General features: G+C 37.6%; 1 protein-coding gene across 4 annotated transcripts in view; it reads left to right on the top strand.

Moving 5' to 3' along the window:
* The window catches only part of FGD4 (FYVE, RhoGEF and PH domain containing 4), a 102,250-nt gene that overhangs the window by 46,956 nt on the left and 33,616 nt on the right, over nt 1–21,678 (top strand). For 3 of the 4 annotated variants that reach the window (XM_087934986.1, XM_087934985.1, XM_087934987.1), the window contains exons 2-3: nt 7,540–7,701; nt 20,924–21,104. In XM_087934986.1, coding sequence (XP_087791112.1) covers nt 21,016–21,104 — 89 coding nt within the window. In that variant the 5' untranslated portion in view covers nt 7,540–7,701; nt 20,924–21,015. Of the gene's footprint in view, nt 1–4,269; nt 4,424–7,539; nt 7,702–20,923; nt 21,105–21,678 lie in introns of those variants that run through there. The other variant, XM_087934984.1, reaches the window with a different exon arrangement.

The following is a 21,678-nucleotide window of genomic DNA, read 5'->3' as shown; positions in this document are numbered from 1 at the left end:
GCCTATATAAAGCCCTATAAAATAAAAGCAAGAACAAACCTTTAGCAAATCAATATTTTCAAATTTTGTGTGTGCTAAACTTTATCTAACCTGTAAGACTGAGATTTATCTTTACCAGCATATCATTTGTAGCCACACAGCAAATTTTTGTGCTTGAAATTCTGATTCGACTCCTTTGATTCTTAGGAATAAGAATTAAAACAATCACAACCTTGATTCCAATGGTGGCTTTTTTTACAAGTGAAAAAGGATGCTATTTATTTCTTTAATCTGCTATTGATTTGTTAAGGGGAGTTGACATGAATTTAGGTTGGCTTTCTCTTGTTCCCACATGACAGTGGAACTATTTGTTATAACTCCTGAACTTGGCTTGAGATCTGTTTACCAGCTAAGCTATAACACCTATCACATGCTCTTTATTAGAGCTCAAAAACTTTTATGTATCCAGAATGAACAGAAACTTGCATTTTAAGAGAGCACAGCTTTATCTCTCTGGATTTCTCTCTGTTCTTCAGACCCCATCTCTCAATCCTTCTTTCCAAGCAGTTTATAGGATCCTAATAATGAATAGTTCTACTTCAGCCCTCAGTTTTTCCTATCCTTCCTTTTATGCAGTCTTAAAGGATGATAAGAAAAACAAAGAAAGTGATGCGGAAGACACAGCTCAACAGAAGTAGTTCAGTAAAGTATTACATAGTGTGAGGCAGCCCTTGACTTACAACAACAATTGAGCCCAAAATTTATGTAGCCGAGAGATTTGTTAACGGAGTTTTATCCCATTTGGTGACCTTTCTTGCTATAACTGCTAAGTGAATTGCTGCAGTTGTTAAATTGGCAACACGGTTGTTAAGTGGTTACCCCACTGACTTTGCTTGTCACAAAAGATGGTCTCATGACCCCAGGACATTCCAAATGTCATAAATTAATCAGTGGAACAACTTGCCTCCAGAAGTTGTGAATGCTCCAATACTGGAAGCTTTTAAGAAGAGATTGGATAACCATGTGTCTGAAATGCTATAGGATTTCCTGTCTAAGCAGGAGGTTGGAGTAGAAGATCTCCAAGGTCCTTTCCAACTCTATTTATTCTGTTCTGTTCTGTTCTACTCTATTCTATTCTAGTCAGTTGCCAAGCATCCAAATTTTGATCATGTGACCATGGGGATGCCACAAGGGCCATAAGTGTGAAAAACGGTCATAACAGTCATTTTTTCAATACCATTGTAACTTTGAATGGTCACTAAATTAACTGTTGTAGGTCAAAGACCTTTCCTGCACCATCTACTTGCAAACAGACACCTTGGACTATCCCTTCTTCCATTTACTGGTTATTAAAGCCCTTGGACTTCCTTCCCTTTTATCTTTTTCGTGCTTTCCCCTTTTCTTTTCTCCATCCTTCCTTTCATAAGTCTTTGAAATATATATATATATATATATAAAAAATGTAGGTTGCTGACTTCTTGAACAACCTAGAGAGCAAAGGGGAACCATATGTGGTGGAAGAAATTGTACCCTAGAACAAAGAAATTATTTCAGTGGTTGCAGCAAGTGACACAAATCAAAGTGTTAGAGGCAATGCAAATGTAATTAAACTTTCTCTAAATTACCAGTTACAGCTATACTGTAGAATAAGAAATGAATAAACTGCACTGTTCAATTAACAGTGTTGTGAACGGCATTTTGATATTGTTTTTCTTTGTGAAGTGAATTGATCCTATTCCTTATCACGGAGGTCACAAAAATAGCCAACTTTCTGTGCTATGTAATATAATAGGATGCCAATATAGGTAATCCTTGATTTAAGACTGTACAGTTACGATCCCAATTGAACCCAACATGTATGTTGCTAAGTGAAATATTTGTTAAGTGAGTTTGTCCCATTTTACGATTTTTCTTGCCACTGTTGCTAAGTGAACTGTTGCATTTGTTAAAGTCAGTATGAAGCAGTTACCAACCATCGGAATTCTGATCATGTGACCAAGGGGATGCTGCAACAGTTGTAAGGGTGAAAAATGACCATGCGTCATTGTTTTCAGTGCTGTTGTAGCTTTGAACAGTCACTAAATGAACTGTTGTAAGTCGAGGACTACCTGTAATTGAACATGGCAATTATTAGGTCATAGGACATGAAGGTCATAACGATGGTCATCATGTGAGTGACCAATTTTATGACTTTTATTTTGCAATGGTCATTAAGGCCAAGTATATCAATATCACGTAGACTTGTAGATCGCTTCTTGGTGCTTTACAGCCCTCTCTAAGCAGTTTACAGAGACAGCATATTGCCTCCAACAGTCTGGATCCTCATTTTACCAACATTGGAAGGATGGAAGGCTGAGTCAATCTTAAGGCTGGTGAGAATCGAACTGCCAAACTGCTGACAGCTAGCAGTCAGCAGAAGTAGCCTGCAGTACTGCATTCTAATCACTGTGCCAACCTGGTTCTAAGTATGTCTTAATATTTAATGTAATTTTCTTTTAGTAGTTACCAAAGAGGTAATTTGATAAGTTCCTGAAAGACAGAGGAAATCTTTACAGATACTGCAGTCACTGTTTCCTTCTAAGTATAAGTTATAGCAATAGCAACAGCATTTAGACATATATCTCTTCACAGTGTTTTACAGCCTTCTCTAAGCAGTTTACAGAATCAGCATATTGCCCCAACAATCTGGATCCTCATATTACTAACTTGGGAAGGATGGAAGACTGAATCAATGTTGAACTGGTCAGGATCAAACCCCTGGAAATGAGCAGAATTAGTCTGCAATACTGCAGTCTAACCACTGCACCACTGTAGCTCTGAACAGAACTCCAGCCTTTGTTTCCAATTTAGAAAGACCTTAGAGTCCTTCTAAAACATTTGTTGCTGCATATCCCAATAAAGAAACATCACAAGGGGCTGAATCACCCAACAATGTTTACTTATAGCTCTTAGACTTCAAAACTATTTGTTAAAACTGTTTCTTTTATGAATTCTGCTGTTCCCTACTTAAAGAGACGATTATGGTTTGCATCTACATATTTTATTCTGAAGCTTCTTATGTATGGCATTAGATGCATTTTTTAAAAATTGAAAAATCTCTTTTGAGTTGCAAAAAATGAGATGAAAGTTTAGGATTGGTGAATTGGTAGGTATACAACTACTCACTTTCAGAAAAAGGGCTGTTCACAGCAAGGCCTTGCACATGAGTCACCTCTGGTTTTGGTAGATATGGTTAGAGAACCAGTTTGGTCTAGTGGTTAAGGCACCAGGCCAGAAAACAAGGGATTATGAGTTCAAGTCTTGCTTTAGCTACAAAAGCCAGCTGGGTAACTTTGGACCAGTCACTCTTTTTCAGCCCTATTACCCTCACAAGGTGGTGATGTGGAGAAAATAGGAGAAAAAGGTCTTAGATATGTCCACTGTCTTAAATTATTTGTAGAAATAAGAAATATGGTATATTTCTATAATGGCTAATGACTCCATTGCCCTTTGGCCAAACTGCATAGATAGCTCCATTCTTAGAAGGGTTATAAGGGAGGGCCCTCAAGATAGAGAAGCAGTCTTCCAAGGCTGCATATCCCTATTAATTGTTAAAATACATAATTCATAACACTAAAAACATTTAAAAATCAAACTTGTAAAAGAAACTCCAAAAGTTGTTTCTAGGCAAACAATGTGGCTGTTTTGTAATTATTTTATCATGATGAAATGGCTATATGTTCAGTCCAATCCAGTGCAGTCCATTGTCACATGCCAACAGTTTTTAGTCTTCACAACCGTTTATGCCGTAATTAAGCATTCTTAATGATTTGTGCATAGCCACCATTCATGGTGCCATTCTGCTCTAAAGTTTTCTATCCCTCTCAAATAAGCTCTTAGAACAAGATTTGTATGTTAAATACTTTCAGTGAAAACTCAATAGAAGTGGCACTGAGAATGCGCTCAGCTTTGGAAGAGGGAGGAAAAAATTAAAACCGTTTACAAAAATGCCTATTCTATTAGGTAACCTTGCTTGGCTTTCTTTCTTAATACAGAGTTTGAAGAATTTAAACAGATGTAATAGCTGTTGAAAACCTTTTAGCTTCCCCTTGCATTTTCCTTCAGTGGTTTGAAAGCTTAAACAGCTAGTTTTCACTTTCAGTTATTTAACCGAAACAAAATCGATGCCTTTTCTGCCTTCCCACAATTTCTAGCTCATTGGTGTGCTTTGTGATGCATTCTCTGCATTGCAGAACCCTTAGGGGAGGCCAGGCAATTTGCTTATGATGCTTTTGAATTATAAACTTGCAGAGTGCAGGGATGTGGAGCTCCTCCTAGGTCTGCTGGGCTGGAGAGAATCTAAGCCTATCATATGATCTTGCCATTGCGAAAGTGAATTTTGTCGACACAACAGCATTAGATCGATGTGGTATCAAATCCATGATTGCCATGGCATCTGATCTAGGTAAGGGGAAACCTGGTGCTGGTTGCTTCGGTTTAGAGGATTTACCACAGTCTTCTGAATTCAAATACTCTTTGCCTCATGCTTTTCATAGTTTGGTGCATTATTTAAACTGATTTAAAACACATCTTGCTCTCTCTTCGGTAATTTAAAAATGCACAAATATCCCCCTTGGAATGTTGTTATCTCCCCTCTTTGTTCCAAATTCGTGCTTTGTTTGGCAAGCAGAAAGTTTTGGCTACTGTCATATTTTAAAAAAATACTGAGTTAGTTTTGGTGCTCTTGTTTGATTGCTTTAATTTGATTATGATTGAATTATCTGTAATCTTAAGTGATTTTTTTAAATCTCCCGTTGTCTACCTTGCACTTACAATATACTGTACTGGTTTTAGTTTTATTTATAAATCATATGGCCATCCATCTTACAAAATGTGACTCTAGACAGTGTACAATAAAACCATACATATTAAAACAGTGCGGTTAAAATATTGGTGTTATTATTTTTAAAAGGCTAGGCAAAAGCATTGGATGTTATGAACAGTAGAGCTCTTGATATGATAACAGAGATGATGATAATTTATAAGTTTGGAGCACAATGAAGTCATCAATTGTTGGCAAAATTAATCTCTCTGGACTTTCATTGTTGCATCCTAAAACTCCCCAAAGAACCAGGTATGACAAGGACAAGACAAATAATCCATAATACTGGAGGAACAATAAAGGTCATAATCTTCTGCATAAAAGAATCCAGTAGCTTTATCTTAATATTAAGAAATATTAAGATTCTGGAGAAACAAGTAATGGCAAATATTTCCCACAACATCAGTTATCAGAGGAATAGAAAACTGAAAAGTCCTGAAACATAATTTCCCTCTGACAAGAAATCAGGGAATAACAAGGAAAAGAGGAGAGAATACAAAATGATGGCCAGAATAATTTGTAAATTAATGTGCAGATTAAAGTTGATTTAGCATCACATATATATAAAGCAATCAAAAGTTGTATGAATTCTTGGAGTATTGGTTAAACATAAAATATAGTTAATTTATGTTTGTCAGAATTCTACTTAGTTCCGGGTTGGATAAGATTGTTTGAGGGGATGTTTTTCTAAATAATATAACATTATTATTTAGTTACCATAATTTTTATTTCCATTGTAAAGAGATTAACAGTAGAAAAGAATGTTTAATGATTTCACAAGGCACAGCTGGAATCTTTTCTGACTTTGATTAAAAACTTTTGGACCCTTCCTAAAGAATTCCAAAGAGATTAGGAATAGGAAGTGCTGTTCCTATAAAAAAGAAACTTTTTGTGTGTGTGAATATACAGGAGGAGAAAGGCTGCTCTTTCTTCTGCACTTTATAAGCCTGAGGCTAAACTATGAAATGAAGTTGGTGAAGATTGTCACAGAATGGAATATTCTAGATGATCTGCTGAACTTTTCTTTTAAGCTCTAGCAATGCATTTCTCATTATAAATGTCATCATTCTCGTGTTCAAAAAATTCAGGGAATTTTTAAATTTTATTGAATTTCCCTTTAACACATCTATACATTTGAAGAGCTTTCTTGGTAAGACTTTGCATACTATTAAGTAAATATAGAAAATGCTTTTTACAGTAAAGACACATTACTAGAACTAGGAAGCTAATATTTTTAGAAACAGGATGTAACAGCTCTGACAAATATTGGAAGTTTAAAATGCCCATAATATTACCTATAAATTAATTATCTTAAGTTCATCATAAATGATACTGGGGTACAATACTGCTGTGTCAAGGTTTTCCCCATAAAGTACCACAAGGCTTAATTATTTTTCCTTGAAGATAGTGGAACTCAGAAGGCACAATATGTCTCCTTTCTACTCATTTCCAGAACATTTAGTATCCTTCCTTTTCCTAATTTTATCAGAGTAAAATTCCACCACCAAACTCATAAATTAGGGAAAACAAGGAGGATCCAAAAATGTGCTTAAAACATTTTGTGTTAATTATTCCCTTAAGATAAATCTGCTGGACTGATATAGCCTTTTTTCTGGCAAATGGTCTATCAGGTAATATCTATTAAAATAATAAAACAAAATCACGGTAGTGTTCAAAAAATAGTGCATTACTGATGCAGAATAGAAAAATATCTATTTCTACTTCTACCTTCTGTATAGGTTGGAATTTAAAATAGATCTCCTTCCCTTCCCCTTCCTTCTACATCATGCCTGTCACTATTATCAGTTTAAGCATAGTTTAGTCATTTTAAGCATATTTCCTTTGTGGATAACTTTCTTACATTTTGAGGTCCCAATTTCAATATGACTAACATTTCATAATCTGCCTGCTGCCTCTTCAGTTTTTATTATTAAGTCGTAGTCATTGACATGACACATTTTTTTTATGTTGCTGCTAGGAAATATGAGGTACACACTGCCCTGGCCTTTTGTGACTCTCATTAGCCAAATTCTGCAGCTGTAGTCCCAGAGCGTCACATGGCAAGTCTCATCTCTGCTTTCACAGCTGTATTTGTGTTTTGTTTTTTTCCTTAACTGGCAGTCATTTGGATTTTTTTTTTAAAAAAATTAAGTCCTCTTCCTTAATAATGTTAACCCAGCCAAATATACAATATCCCCTTGGCTGAACTAAGGTAATGGATCCTTGGCTTGCTGTCTGAAACCTTTGCAAGTTGTTATGTGTGGTTTTGGAGCTGAGATGGAAGGAAGTGAATAGTTTAGGATATAAGCAATTAAAATTGGAATTGGTGACTTTTAGTTATGCATTTAGATATTTAGGACAAAATGAAAATTGGGTGGGTTTTTTTTTTTACATTGCATCAAAATAATATTGATTACTGGAATTTGGAGGCATACCTGTTAACTGTAGTAATCTTGATTAGTGTAATAAATTCATAAGTGGTTAAACTTACTTCTGCTGGTAGTTCTGTATTTTTGCTTGTTGCAGAATGTTTATGCAAGGGAGAATTGCACTGATAATGAGGAGGCGGATGAATACTTTGTTATGGACATCCCTGAATAGAAAACACACTTACCTAGTTGCACATTTGGTTTGTGCAATGTATCAAGAAGATGGTCTTTATATTCAGCCATGTTTACATCGGCTTTTTCTATTTACAGGTGGCAGTAGATGTCCAAAGATCTTAGTCACTCCAACCTGCTCTTTAAACAGTACAATTCAGCTGTACAAGCCAAGCATCTGCAATGAAGTGGTTCAAGGAGTAAATGGAAACGATCCAGTTAAGTATTCTCTGTGGCCAGCTTCAAACTACAAGCCACAAGGTAAGTAGTATCTCAAACATATACCTGACTTTTGATTTCAGGATCCTGTGTCAGTTCCTTGAATTAATGGTACAAGACATGTTGCGCCAATAAAACTGCTGAATGAATGAAGCCAGGAAATGTGGCATTATGAGCAGACTAGATTGAAAATATGAGAAATGATATAGTTCGGTCTAGTGGTTAAGGTACCAGGCTAGAAGCGAGGAGCCTGTGAGGTCTAGTCCCTCCTTAGGCATGAAAGCCAGCTGGATGATCTTGGCCCAGTCGTTTTCTTTAGCCCAACTCTGCCTCACAGGGTTGTTGTGAGGAAAATTGAAGGAAGTGGTATTGTGAGTGTTTGCCACCTTGAATTATTTACAAAAATTATAAAAGTGGGATGATAATAAAAAAATTACAAAGGAAGACAACTGAAGACCTGGTTCTACCAGCAGCCCTGGGGAACACAGAGTGGAATGGAGCCCATTAAATGGCTGGTGTGATGCATTATCACTGGGGTGGATGGTGTTATTATTTTATTAATTTATTATATATGAGATATTTATATTCCTGTAAGCTGCCTTGAGTTACCGAGTCTAAATAGGTGGAAATATAAATTCCCTAAAACAAACAAACAAATAAATAATATAATTTTAGTATTAAAAGATTATTTTATTTAGCAACTCAATAATTCCTTTTCTGACTTGAAGCCATTCTATACTGCAAATCAGCTTCCACAGTTCTTTAGAAGAAATTGAGGTAGAAATTTTGAGTTGAGAGGGAAATGTGTTTCCTAGGTGCATGGCTCTGTCAAATGGGCCTTTTCCTGCTTAAAGAGAAGCGGCATAAGGATCGTGTGCCAAGATTCTGGAATTGTTTCCAACCCTTTTAACTAGCAGAGGCCCAAAGAGAGGATTGTTTGTTTTCTGTGTATATTTTCATGTTACATCTGCCTGGGTTTCACTCTCCCTTTGCGTTGTGTTGGTGTATGTGATGCTTGTGCATTGGAAATAGGGTGGGAATGTGTGCTCTACCTTAGCCAGGAGTGGGATTTGGGGGTTCTCAAAACTGCACAGAATCTTAGCTAGGGCTCTCCTGAACCCCTGCGACTCCCCATCAGCCCACCCCTGGTATTATAAATGTAACCTCAGATGAGCCCCAATACTGCCATATTCAGCACCTGCTGCAGCTTCCAGATATTCTTCAAAGATTGCCCCATGTAGAATGCATTGGAATAACATACAGTACTATCTCATGGTATTGTTCACAACCAGAGGTGGGATTCAATTTTTTTAACAACTGGTTCTGTGGGTGTGGCTTAGTTGGTGGGCATGGCTTGATGGTCATGTTATTGGCTGGGCTTAGCCAACTCAAAATCACTCACATCGAGGCACCCATCTCCTCACCTGGCCACTCATGACTGTGGGGATGCTGCAATAGTCGTAAGTGTGAAAAATGGTCATGTCACTTTTTTCATTGCCATTGTAACTTTGAATGTCACTCCACACAAGCAAAGTACCAGCAAAGGAGGGGAAAAAAAACTCCAGAGACATTCCTGAGACAGGAAGTCTAGTCCTGCCAAGAATGTAATAAGGGTTAACGAAGAGACAGTTTCTGTAAGCAACACCAGAATGTTTCCTTCCTGCCTTCCTGACAGGATTAGGCCAGTAATTTCTTCTAACAACTGATTCTCTGAACTGTTTAGAATGTTAACTACCAGTTCTAGTGAATAGGTGCGAACCTGTAGAATCCCACCCCTGTTCACAACTAGTACTCATGTGTATGAGTTAATCCTGAAACATCTCTACCTATGGTAGCTGCTCTCCTTTTCATATTGCTGGCTGACCTTGGTTGATCCTAAAAAGCTAAGCAGAGGGAGACATTGTATTTGGGTGAGAGACCAACAAGAAATCCCAGGGATGTAAGCTAGACAGTGAAGTTGAAAGAACTTCTCAGAAGAAGACTGTGGGAAACCACTTCCATGTTATTGCCCAGAAAAATACATGGTTATATCAATGCAGTACAATCATCTGGAGTTGACCTCAGGTCAAATAAGACTTTGTTTCTACTCATTGGTTTTAGTAGATCAGGTGTGTAGCATTAATGCTGTTTAGCATGAGAGCAAAAATATTTTGTTCCCAGTGGGTACAGTCACCACAGTGGCATCTGTTTATTGAATTAAAGCTTGAATACAGTTGTTTTGTTAATATATTCCTCAGTTCCAGCACAACTAATTGGAAAGACACAGCATTGATTAGCACAGTTTTTCCAGATCATGTAAGCAGAAGGGTTGTTTAAATTAGTGATCAGATGGTTATCAAAAGTTGTAATTCCCTTGATTCCAAAATTTCTCTATGGTGGAGAAATTAGTAAGAGAAGTAGCAGCAAATAGAACAGAAACTATAGAATGGAGAAACTTTTCCAGATATCCTTACACACTTCACACACTTTGCACAGTGTTCCTTTTCATCTCTTATAAAATAAAAGTATTGGATTCTAAACAGCTGGTTTTCATTAGTCTTGTCATGGGACATTTTTATAGTTTAGAGGACAATTTGGACAGTGTGTCTAAGTTTTCTTGTCTTGATTTGTGGTACATTTAGTCCTCAATCATACTTCAATTTTCTCCTGGTGTATTGGTATATCATTGTTTTAGTTGAGCCTAACATTTCCATGTATCTTTAGATGGACTGAAGATACTTCCTTAGATCTGAGTCTTCATCATATAACTCATTAAGTTCATTATGTATCTTGATTACTAGAAAATATTATTTGCTGGTCAGCTCTGCAAAGAGATTATATTCCATTCAAGCATGGACTCTATATTGTTCAGCTAGCCCTTGAAGTTCTCCTTGTCTCCTGTTACTTGCAAAAGTCAGAGGTGGCTTTGTTTTACTAAATAAATTTTGTTAAGTAATGTAATACCCAGAGCAAGCACTGGGTTTGAACTGTAGTAGTTATACAAGAGGCTGAACTCTTATTGTGGCACACATGCATAATCTATTTTAAGTGGAAATAAAGATAATTATTTAGCTTTGCTTTATTGAATGTCTAAGTAACTTTGAAGAACAGAGCTAATATCATGGAACTTAGTTTCTAATTCTGTGATCTTCACTGCTCTTTTCTGAACCTGTTTCAGTTTTCTCCCTAAATCCTTCCCATGTCTGGTGCCCATATGTGAACATAACAGTGGAGGTGGGGATATAGCTAATGCAGGAAAAAAAGGCTATATTTTTGCAAGGCTATGTTTTGCAAATTGTATTTATATTAATTTTGCTTATGTTGATATTGCACATTAGTTAATCTTTAATATGGGGTCAGTTTCACAATAAGATGGTATCTAATTGTGTGTTTATATTGGTGCAATAAATGGAAGGCATCTGAGTTCAAAATACTATCTGTGGCATAAATCATCTAATGACTCCTGCCTGATTCATCCAGTGGGTGAATTCTTTCCAACCATTCTCTGATAAGGACTGCTATTAGTGCCGTAGTTCTACATGGGGATGAATTAATTCTTTCAAGTTTCTCTTGATGTCATAAGGGTACAATATTACACTGAGAATTCTCATCTGCCTCTTAACTTGCTATCATAGCATCACATGGTCCCAATAAAGTAGGGGTGTCAAACTCACAGCCTGCAGACCGGATGTGTCATGCTCTGGCCACACTCAATTTAGCAATGGGGAAAAAAGTCATGAAATATCACATGACGCCGCCATGTTTAACACCCCTGCAATAGAGCATCTCTGGAAATGTTCTTGGTCAAAAATAATGACTCATAGAATGATGTGTTAATCAGCGCACAGGTGATTTCCTCTGAATTTGTTTCTTTCCAATACAAGGTAATGATTAATGGAGAATTAGAGAGTGAACTTCACTGACTGAATAATTTTGAACACTTAACCCCAAAATCTTACATTTATGCTATGTAAGGAGAAACCTTGTGTCATGCCCTTGTTGGAGTTTGATTCTGAGGGGGAGATTGAGCAGCTGACAGGGAGTGGGAGTGTGGATCCGGTGGCTGTGGAAGAAACGGGAGAAGGGCACAGTCCAGCTGGGCATTCAGAGGAAGACCCAGGGCCATCCCCTCTTCATTCTAGGACATGTAGGGAAGAACGGAGAAGGGAGGAACATGGCTTACAAGAGGAAAGGGGCCTGATCCCCTTCATGGGATGCAACTGGGAAGACTGTTTAAAAGGGCAAACTGCGCATGGAAAAGTTGCTGGAAGCAAAGCATGCATTATCTTTGTCCAGGCCTTTCTGGGTTTGGCGTCCTCCCAACTGTGGATGCTGCATTGTCTTTTGGAAGTCTGCAATTTATCATCCTGGCCTGTCGTGTTAATTACTTTAGACTGTTTTTGGAAGAATTTGATCTCCAGCCGAGGAGAAATGGACATTGGGGGCCAAGTTGGAGGCATTAAAGGGAATTTATCTACTTTGGTGACTTTGTTATTTTTGTGTCATGCCCCTTGCTTCTTAAATTTAATTCAGAATGATGTTTGTTTCTGTTATCATTTATTGGGATATTTTGCTTTATCCCTTCTTGAAGCTTTGAAGGTGAATTGTCTTTGTTACAAACTGTAAGGCATTGATCTGTTGATGACTATTCCTGTGCTATTGGTTTTAGTTGGCTGCAGTTATTAAAAGAATGGATTAAAGAATGTCATAAAATTATGTATGATATTGAAAAAGAATTTAGATCTTTTGCTACTGGGGTATAATCTCAGAATTTCGGTTGTTTACATAGGATCCAATAGGATAGAGATAGAATAGTCTAGAAGTATTATTAATATGATTCAACAGGTTTATAATTTATGTTCTTATTACAGTGTGCTGCTTTGAATAATTAAGCATATCAGTTTCAAGTTTAAGCGGAGGTGTTATGAGAAATGATCTCATAATCTGTTTTTTCAGATTAGATTGAGAATTTATGTAGATAAGACACAAGGTAATTGAAATTAAGCATTTAGCATTTACTATAGCTTGTAAATAAAACATAATAAAACAATAGTTTGAATAACAATGGTTCTAAATATCTTTAGAAGAAACCCCTTTTGTTCTGGATTAAAGGACGTGATTTATGCATTTCAGATGATTTACACAGTAGCTATGTATTTTCTGGAAATGGAAACAAATGTCAAGTTGTTTCAACTGAGATTAAATTTGATTGAATAGCATTGTAGTAAAACTATTTTAATTATGGTTGGTCACATAGTCATCCAGATGTTTAGTCTGGATTTCATATTTTTATCCATCTATTGAGTCCTTCCCATGACCTGAGATAGGCAGATGTTGTTCTTTGATGGTGTTAAAGGTATTGTCCCTGGATTTATTGTAAACTGTTCCAAGTAAAGCTGCCTTTTGCAATTGATTGATGATGGATTTTGTTAATGCCAATGGTATTCATCTGGTGCTGAAGTTGGTTTGAGATTTTACCCAAAGCATCTATTACTCTTGGTACCATTTTTGCTTTCTTTTGCCCTCCATTTGCAGGTCTTAACATTTTAAGATATTCTCCAGTTCTTTCTCTTCTCTAGTCTCCAGGAACCTCAGTGTGCACTATCCAGACTTTTTTTGTCTTTCTTATCTGTAGTTGCTAAGTCTGGGGTGTTATGTGGCAAGTACTTGTTTGTTTGAATGCTAAAGTCCCAGAGCAATTTAGCTCCTTCATTTTCTATTTGTCTATTTTGTGATCCTGTCAAGTTCTTGTCTGCAGACAAATAATCTTACAAATAATCTAGTGCACCATTGTTACTATTTTCTCATGCTGTTGTTTGTAGTCAGTCTATATCAGCGGTCATCAACTGGTGGGCCACGGCCCACTGGTGGGCCGTGAGAAAATTTTGGTGGGGCGCAGAGAAATCTCACCCCCAGAGCACCCCCACAAAGCAATTAATCCAGGCTGCACAGAAACACAAGGCTGCGCAGAAACACAAGGCTGCGCCGCCCACATGGCCCGCGGGAACCCTCTCCGCCCACTCACTCCTTACTCAGAAAATTTGCCTGCTAAATTTCTATTTTTCCTTTTTCCAACCATCATCTGTTCTGGTGCGCCGGGAGATTTAGATTAGCTAGGAAGCAGGAAATGGTTGGATTTCTTGCTTTCTAGCTAGTCTTTAGATCTTTGGCTCTGCTTTTAAGTATAGCCAAACCTCCCTTAGGACTGAAGGTTTGCTTGCAAGCAAATTCAATGCAGATTCACGGCAAGCAAATTTGAGAGACTGAGCTAGCTGATGGCAGATAGATAGATCACTGAATGATTCTGTGAGCAACTCAATCTGCCTGCTTTGCCTGATTTTGGATAAAAGTTGCTCTTTTTTATTAAAAAAAATCAATATTTACATGCATGGTGTGTTGTGAGTTAATTTTGTCAGTTTGCTTGCAAGCAAATTTTATGTGACAGACTGAACTAGCTGATGGCAGATAGATAGATCTCTGAACCAATCTGTGATTCTGTGAGCAACTCAATCTGCCTGTCTGCTTTGCCTGATTTTGAGTAAAAGTTGCTCTTTTTTAATAAAAACTTCAATATTTATATAAATATTTATAATATTTACATACAAGCCATTCCCAGCAGTCACATGACCACAAAGCCACACCCACAAATTAGGCCACTCCCACAGAACCAGTTAGTGGTCCCTGGGATCTGAAATTATAAGTTTGGTGGTCCCTGAGGTCCAAAAGGTTGGCGACCCCTGATCTATATGATCTTCTTGCAACAGGTAACCAGGTAGTGTACAATTTGTTAAGTTTCTTTGCAGAGGAGACATTTACTGTGTGCTTACTGTCTTCTCAATTCTAGCTATATTTTAAATTTGTTCTTAATGTTTGGTCTTGTGCAGCCAGAATTAACCTATCTCTTTCTTCTTCTTCTTTTATAAGTTTTTTTATTTCATTTAAAATAAAATAAAAACCTATCTTTCTTCAACTTTCCTGCTTTTAGCCATGGCCAAGTCTTGTTACCTGCTTTGTTGCGATTGAAAAAAAAAGTACTGGCCATATAATACTTTGCCTTGCCTTACCATATCTCTTTTCTATTTTTCATGTGGGCTTTCTTGTAGGCCATTTTAGTCGTTACAATATTCAGTAAACCTTCCAGGTATAGTAGCTTCATTGAATCTACCTCACTGTCCTTCAGATATTATTTCAATGTCCTTTTAATCAACAGAACACTTTCCCTGGTGTACAGTATGATTGGGCATTCAGAGATCTGCCTTAAAAGATGTCTGTCTTTAATGAAGTGGAAAATATTCAAAGTCTGTTTTTGCTGCTTCTGATTTGTATGCTGGCAGCCAGCAGTAGTCTCTGACCTGGTTTTCAACAATGCTGTTTGGTACTTGCTTGCTTTCTGCAAAATTGCTTTAATTCAGGCAGTCCCTAATCATTTGGAGTGACATTTTGGGTAACATAGAAGAGTGGGGGTGGAGAGATGGAAAATGTTTTTCAGTATGCCTTACCTTAGTTTCAAGGCCTTTTTGTTCTCTCTCTCTCTCTCTCCTCCCTCCATCCCTCCTTCTCTCCCCCCCTCTCTCTCATAAAATGAATAATTACTGTGTTGGTATAGTTGAATGGCCTATAACTGGCTGAATATCATATCGAAGAAACTTGCTGGGAACCCTCCTATGGTACATTAAGTCTGTGCTGAAAAAAAAATTATTTAACCAAAATTCTAGAACAAGACACACCTTCATACTGTGTGTACGTAGCGATTAGAGATAGTCCTCAACTTAGGACCACAATTGAGCCAAAAATTTATGTTGCTGAGGGAAACATTTGTTAAGTGAATTTTGTCCCATTTTATGACTTTTCTTGCCACTGTTGTTAAGTGAATCATTGCAGTTGTTAAGTTACGAACAGAGTTATTAAAGTGAATCTTGCTTTCCCATTAATTTTGCGTACCAGAAGGTTGCAAAAGGTGATCACATGACCCCAGGATGGTGCAAACGTCATAAATACGAACCAGTTGCCAAGCATCTGAATTTTGATCACGTGACCATGGGGATGCTGCAGTGGTCATAAGTGTAAAACCGGTCATAAGTTTTTCAGTGTCGTAACTTTGAACGGTCCCTAAATGAACAGTTGTTAAGTTGAGGACTACCTGCACTGTAAAGTACAGCAAATATAGGAAATAATATTGCTTGACCAATGAGGATGAACTCTATTTTAGAGCAGAATGAGTCTTTGCGGAACAATAACACTAATGGTTGTTTTGCACAGAGCCACTGGTACTATTCCTTTATTGTCCCTGGTTATTTCCAAACAAAATACTGGTGAGGTTTAGTATGCAGTGAGACATCATCAGTAGGAACACAAGTGAGCTGTGTTTTTCCTCATAATTAATTATTGGAGTTCTGTCACTTTGTTCTAAATCATACTCTCTAACCAGGAAGACACATTAGGAGCAGGGAACATCACAGCTGTGCTCCACTTAGAGTAGGTGGTACTTGTTCAGTGGGTTGTTTTTTTTTTTTGAGAAACACTGGCCCTCCCAAACTGGCAGTTTTCTTCGCTTTTACCATCATTATACTTTCTGGCACAGCAATCCGGTTGCAGGTCTGCGTATTTCTTGGCAAGGAAGCGAATCTTTAAACTTGTACTACTTTTTCCATTTATTCAGCCTGGTACTTCTGGCATTTCTTATGGAAAGAGGCAGCTATCTGATATTTGCCTTATGATTTTAAACACGATCGTTAATTCATTTAAGCCTCTTCTTCTTCTTCTTCTTCTTCTTCTTCTTCTTCTTCTTCTTCTTCTTCTTCTTCTTCTTCTTCTTCTTCTTCTTCTTCTTCTTCTTCTTCTTCTTCTTCTTCTTCTTCTTCTTCTTCTTCTTCTCCTCCTCCTCCTCCTCCTCCTCCATTCTCCTTTTGCCTTGCAAATTGGTTTCAGTTTCTCCCCTTGCCCTTCAGAAAATTTATCATCTCTGTGAATTGTATATTTCATTTTTCAACCATTGTCTGTGGTTCGTTGATCTGGATCAGTGGCACCCAGCCTTTTGGATACCAGAGACTGGTTCCGTGGAGAGAGTTTTTTCCATGGAATGGAGGGGGAGTGGCTTTGCATACTGCCTGCATCCCGTGGATGGGACTTCGCTTGTTTGCACGGCCCAGTTTTTGGCATGCTGCGACCTGGTGCCGATCCTCCTAGTCTGTTCTAGAGGAAAATTTAGTCATTAACTTGTGGCTGCAGTTGAGTTCATTTGTAAACCTTGATGATCATCAAACGAGTTATCACATGATTACACTCAATTTACAACCTTTTCTGCAGTGTTAAGCAAATATCCCTGTTTGCTATGGGACTATTTTTGCCAGACACTGGAAATAAACACCAGTTTCTAGGAAAGATACATGGTATATTACAGTCACATGACCACTAAGCAACCAGTTGTAAGTAAAGGACTCCCTGTATAGTCAGTTGTTATGGCACTTCCAATAAAAATAGAGTAATTGTGAGAATTGCCCTTCCGGTTATGTTCCCATCATTTTTGTTGGGAAGCCCCCAACCTGGAAGCAGAATGGAACAATTTGCTGTTGCCGACTTGCCATGGTAAACTCAACACAGCCAACTTTACCATGACCAACTTGTTGTGGGACAATTTGATTCAATTATTTAAAATAATTAAAAATATTTTAATTTTTGTCTTTCACATTTCATTTTGCCCTTCCTTTGACATCCTTTCTTTAATTATTATAATAATGTATAATTATTATAATAATATATATAATTATAATCTTCTAATCCAACCCCCTGTCTAAGCAGGAGACCCTACACCATTTCTGACAAATGTGTCAGAATGCACATAGTGTGACTAGGTGAGACAACCCAGGAGCAAATACAGCACACAGGTTTGTATTTACATATGGTGGTTTTATCTGTAGAAAAGCATACATTCATACAAGTACTTTGATACAGGCCTTGAACAAACAGCAATCAGTAATCAGCTACACCACAGAAGCATACATGGAGAGAGAGATACGCCCTCACAGGGTCTCTCTTACATTACAGCCTCTTAAAGTGGTAGCAGTCAAATAACCCTGCTGACTCATTGCTACCATTGAATCATCATTACAGCATTACAGTAGCTGGTCAGCTATTCAATCATCATTAACCTGACAAAATGGCAGTCCAGTCTCTTTTTGAAAGCTTCCAGTGATGAAGCTCCCACAACTTCTGAAGGCAAGCTCTTCCATTGGTTGATTGTTTTCACTGTAGAAAATTCTTCCTTATTTCTAGATTGAATTTCTTCTTGATCAGTTCTCATCCATTATTCTTTGTCTGGCCTTCGGGTGCTTTAAAAAATAGCTTGACCCCTTCCTCTCTGTGGCAGCTTCTCACATATTGGAACACTGCTATCATGTCTCCCCATGTCCTTCTCTTCACTAGACTAGCTATGCCAAGTACTTCTTGATGTTAGTATGACATGGTGAGTTGTCCAGTGGTGAGTTGGCCTTGATGAGTTGTAGCAAGTTATCCTAGAATCTCTTGGCAGGGAGGAGAGCACAAACATGAAGTTAGTCTGGAGTCACTGTGCCATCATGAAAGGGCTAGGTCCGACCCACTCTCTCCCCCCCTCAAGTTCCTGGAGCATTATCTATTTCAGGGTGTCAAACTCAAGGCCCAGGGGCCAGATCTGGTCTGTGGGGTGCTTAGATCTGGCCTGGGGGCTGCACTGGAAACAGTGAAGGATTGGTTCACAGTGCCTCTGCCAGGAAAAATGGAACTCAGGAGGGTCACATGTGGCCCTCTTGGGCTCAGTTTTCCCTGGCAGAGGATTGCAGGAGACTATTCCCCTTTTTGCTGGCAGAGTGCTCGGGCCATCAAAGGCGCCCCTAATACAAATGACATTTAGCTGGCCACACACACCCCAGCCCCCCCAACGTCAAACACAATGCTGATGGTGTCCTCAATGAAATTGAGTTTGACACCCCTGATCTATTTGTTCCCAAGATAAGTCTGCCAGTCTGGGGAAATTTCTGTATTAATAGGTAGAACATAATATAGTAGTTAGCTTGAACTCTGCATGTGTTGATCTGGTTGTTTGCGCCTGACAATTTCATTGCTTTTTCTTCTCTGAGTTTATTATAGAAGAAGATCAGTTGAAATGCTGCTGTGATTTTATTGTTACAATTGTTTTTACTCTGTTGTGTGCCATACTTTACATCCTGGAATAATTGATTTATAAATCTCTATGCGTTTCTGGTTGTGTGGAGCAGACTTGTTGGCTTGTAGATAATTTTGTTTGCGACAACTTCATGTGTTAGAATGATCAAGTACTGCAGCAATGGCCCACAGCTGAATTAAAGTTCTTAATCTTTGTTGGTGGCATGGAGGTAGCAGTAGTAGCAGTAAAGCCTTTACTAGCTCCTTTTCTATAGTTGTAATCTCCCTAACTATATGGAAACTGCAGCTTTTGGAGATCCACTTGGCTGGTAGCCCTGACATTAGTCCTTTCACCTAACTTCAGAAATCTGATAAAAAGGAATTTGGAGTTTCTCCATTCTCATTAAATGCTGGATTGATAAAGCATATTTAAGCTGCAATTGTTCCCTAATGTTGGCAGTATTAAAAGCTTGCTCACATATTCTGTAATTGATACTTAGTGTGACATTAAAAGTAAATTGTGTTTCTAGATGGAGAAAGAATCAAATAATCCACATCACCAGGCCAGTCTTAAATATGTATATTCTTTTTGCATAAGCCTATATCTGTGATAGATGTAGTAATATAGTAATATCTAGTAGTAGATGTAGTAGCAACTGCTGACAGGCCATACACTAAATAATAATAAATAGAATAGAATAGAATAGAATAGAATAGAATAGAATAGAATAGAATAGAATTCTTTATTGGCCAAGTGTGATTGGACACACAAGAATTTGTCTTGGTGCATATGCTTTCAGTGTACATAAAAGAAAAGATACATCCATCAAGAATCAAGAGTCGATAGATGTAATTTCCCTAGTCTTTATTCTATGTTGGAAGACATCACATCTTCCTGCCTTTCTAGCCAGGTTGTATGAAATCATGTAGGGCACGGGTGTCAAACTCGTGGTGTCATGTTGCAATCATGTGATGTTCAACGATGTTTTTCCCTTCGCGGAGCTGGGGTGAGCGTGGCCTACGCATGCATCTGGCCTGTAAGCCGGCAGTTTGACACTCCTGATGTAAGGAGAAAGTTGAAACTAGGCCTACAGAGCTTTGAAGTTGGATGGATTGTTTTTTGAATATCCCACATAGGTAGTCCTAGTTTAGCAATCACAATTAGGACCAGCAACTTGGTTATTAAGTGAAGTGGGCATTAGTTGAAACCATGACTCTGCTTACAATCTTTTTAAAGCTTTCCTTTGCTTTATAGACCTATAAAGGTCATTAATGTGAAGATTGGCCATAAAGTTAGAGATTTTTCATCCCTGTTGTAACTGCAAATGGTTGCTAAATGAGGTAGTCATTAAATAAATATTCTGTGTTACATTTTATATTTTTTGAACATTTGACCAAAGAAAACCAACATCTGATTATATAAGGGGCTTCCCCTTTGATGATACGTTGTTTTAATGAGCTTTATTATGCAATCTTTCAGATAAGAGAAAATTACTAACACTTCAGACATCTGAGAAAAATCTAAGTGTTTTCAATGTGATTACAGTGTCATTTCTAGAAAGAGAAGTTGGGATGCTCAGAATAATTTGGTTAAATTCATATCCAGTAACAATCTTATTGATTTCTGGATAATAATGAAAATAACTTAGTTTCATGATCTGTTGGGTGGACTATTGGTAGAATGAACAGTAGAGCACCAGATTGCAAGTATATCTTTATCTTTTTAGATATCTAGGATGTAAAAAAAAACAGGCCAAAGCATACCCACAAGACATATTAATGTATGCCAGTTAGTAATAAGAGTAGGCATTGCTCTCTATTAAAGTGTTCTTTCAGTGAATGAAAAAAATCTACCTTTAGGTAATCCAAGAAACATCCTTCAGCAGAGCATAATGTTGACAGATATAGTGTTAACTTCTAAATTATTAGAATATCAGTTATGAATCTATAATAATAAAAAAACTTGCCTTGAATATTTTGTAAATGAACTCCTGGCACTCTGACTTGAAGAATGTGAGTGTGGTACTTCAAAAATTTTTTGAGGGCATCACATTGAAGAAGACAAGTTTTAAAGTCACTGCTTTGAATAGCACTGGTGTGTGAAATTCCTACGAATATGAAAAGTAGTATTGCTTTTTCTTTGCAGTGCCTCCAAAGCCATTACATCTGCAGAATTCACAGTCATCCATTACCCACCAAACCCCTAAGTCTAAAGCTTTGTGTACTACGAAGCCAAGAATGGAGGAAATTACACCTATCTCTTCTTGTGTCTCGAAAGAAAAAACTAGTAAAGTGTCTGATCTCATCAGTCATTTTGAAGGAGGCAGGTAAACACATTTCATTTTATTCAAAGGTTGCAGATTGAAATGAGCATATGTGATGATAATAAATGAAGAGGAAGACCATGTTCCATTTTTTATGGCGAGTACAGACAGTTGCTATGGTTGATTTATTAAATTGCACAATTTGAATGATGATAATGATGCATTATTGATTGGACCGGATCAATTTTAGCCGGAAATGAAAGCCAATATTATCATGGCACACAGGAGTGTGTGTACTTACATACAATGATCAGAACTTAAGCAGAGTTAATAACGGATCTCTTTTTAAAGCTGCCTTCAGCAGGGATTAATTTTAGGGAGTGATACATGAAGAGTGAGTAAATGTAGGAAATAGAGAAGATCACCCAATTTATTTCTTTTTATAACCGCCTACATTTCCTCTCTTACTCATTATCACATCTCTTTTTTACTTTCTCTCCCCCTCAATGTGCAGCAGGCTGGGACATATTTTACTTGGATAGAAATCTGAATTAATTGCTATTAGTAGACTTATGCAATGAGGATGAGGGTCATATGAGGCCCCAGGCCTGCTCATGATTTCTAGCCTGGCCTTAGG

Source organism: Pseudonaja textilis, chromosome 5 (genome assembly GCF_049901715.1).
Source record: "Pseudonaja textilis isolate UNSWEBS1 chromosome 5, rPseTex1.2, whole genome shotgun sequence".
NCBI lineage: Eukaryota > Metazoa > Chordata > Lepidosauria > Squamata > Elapidae > Pseudonaja > Pseudonaja textilis.
Note: the sequence above shows the minus strand (reverse complement) of the source record. Positions and strands in the feature narration are given on the sequence as shown.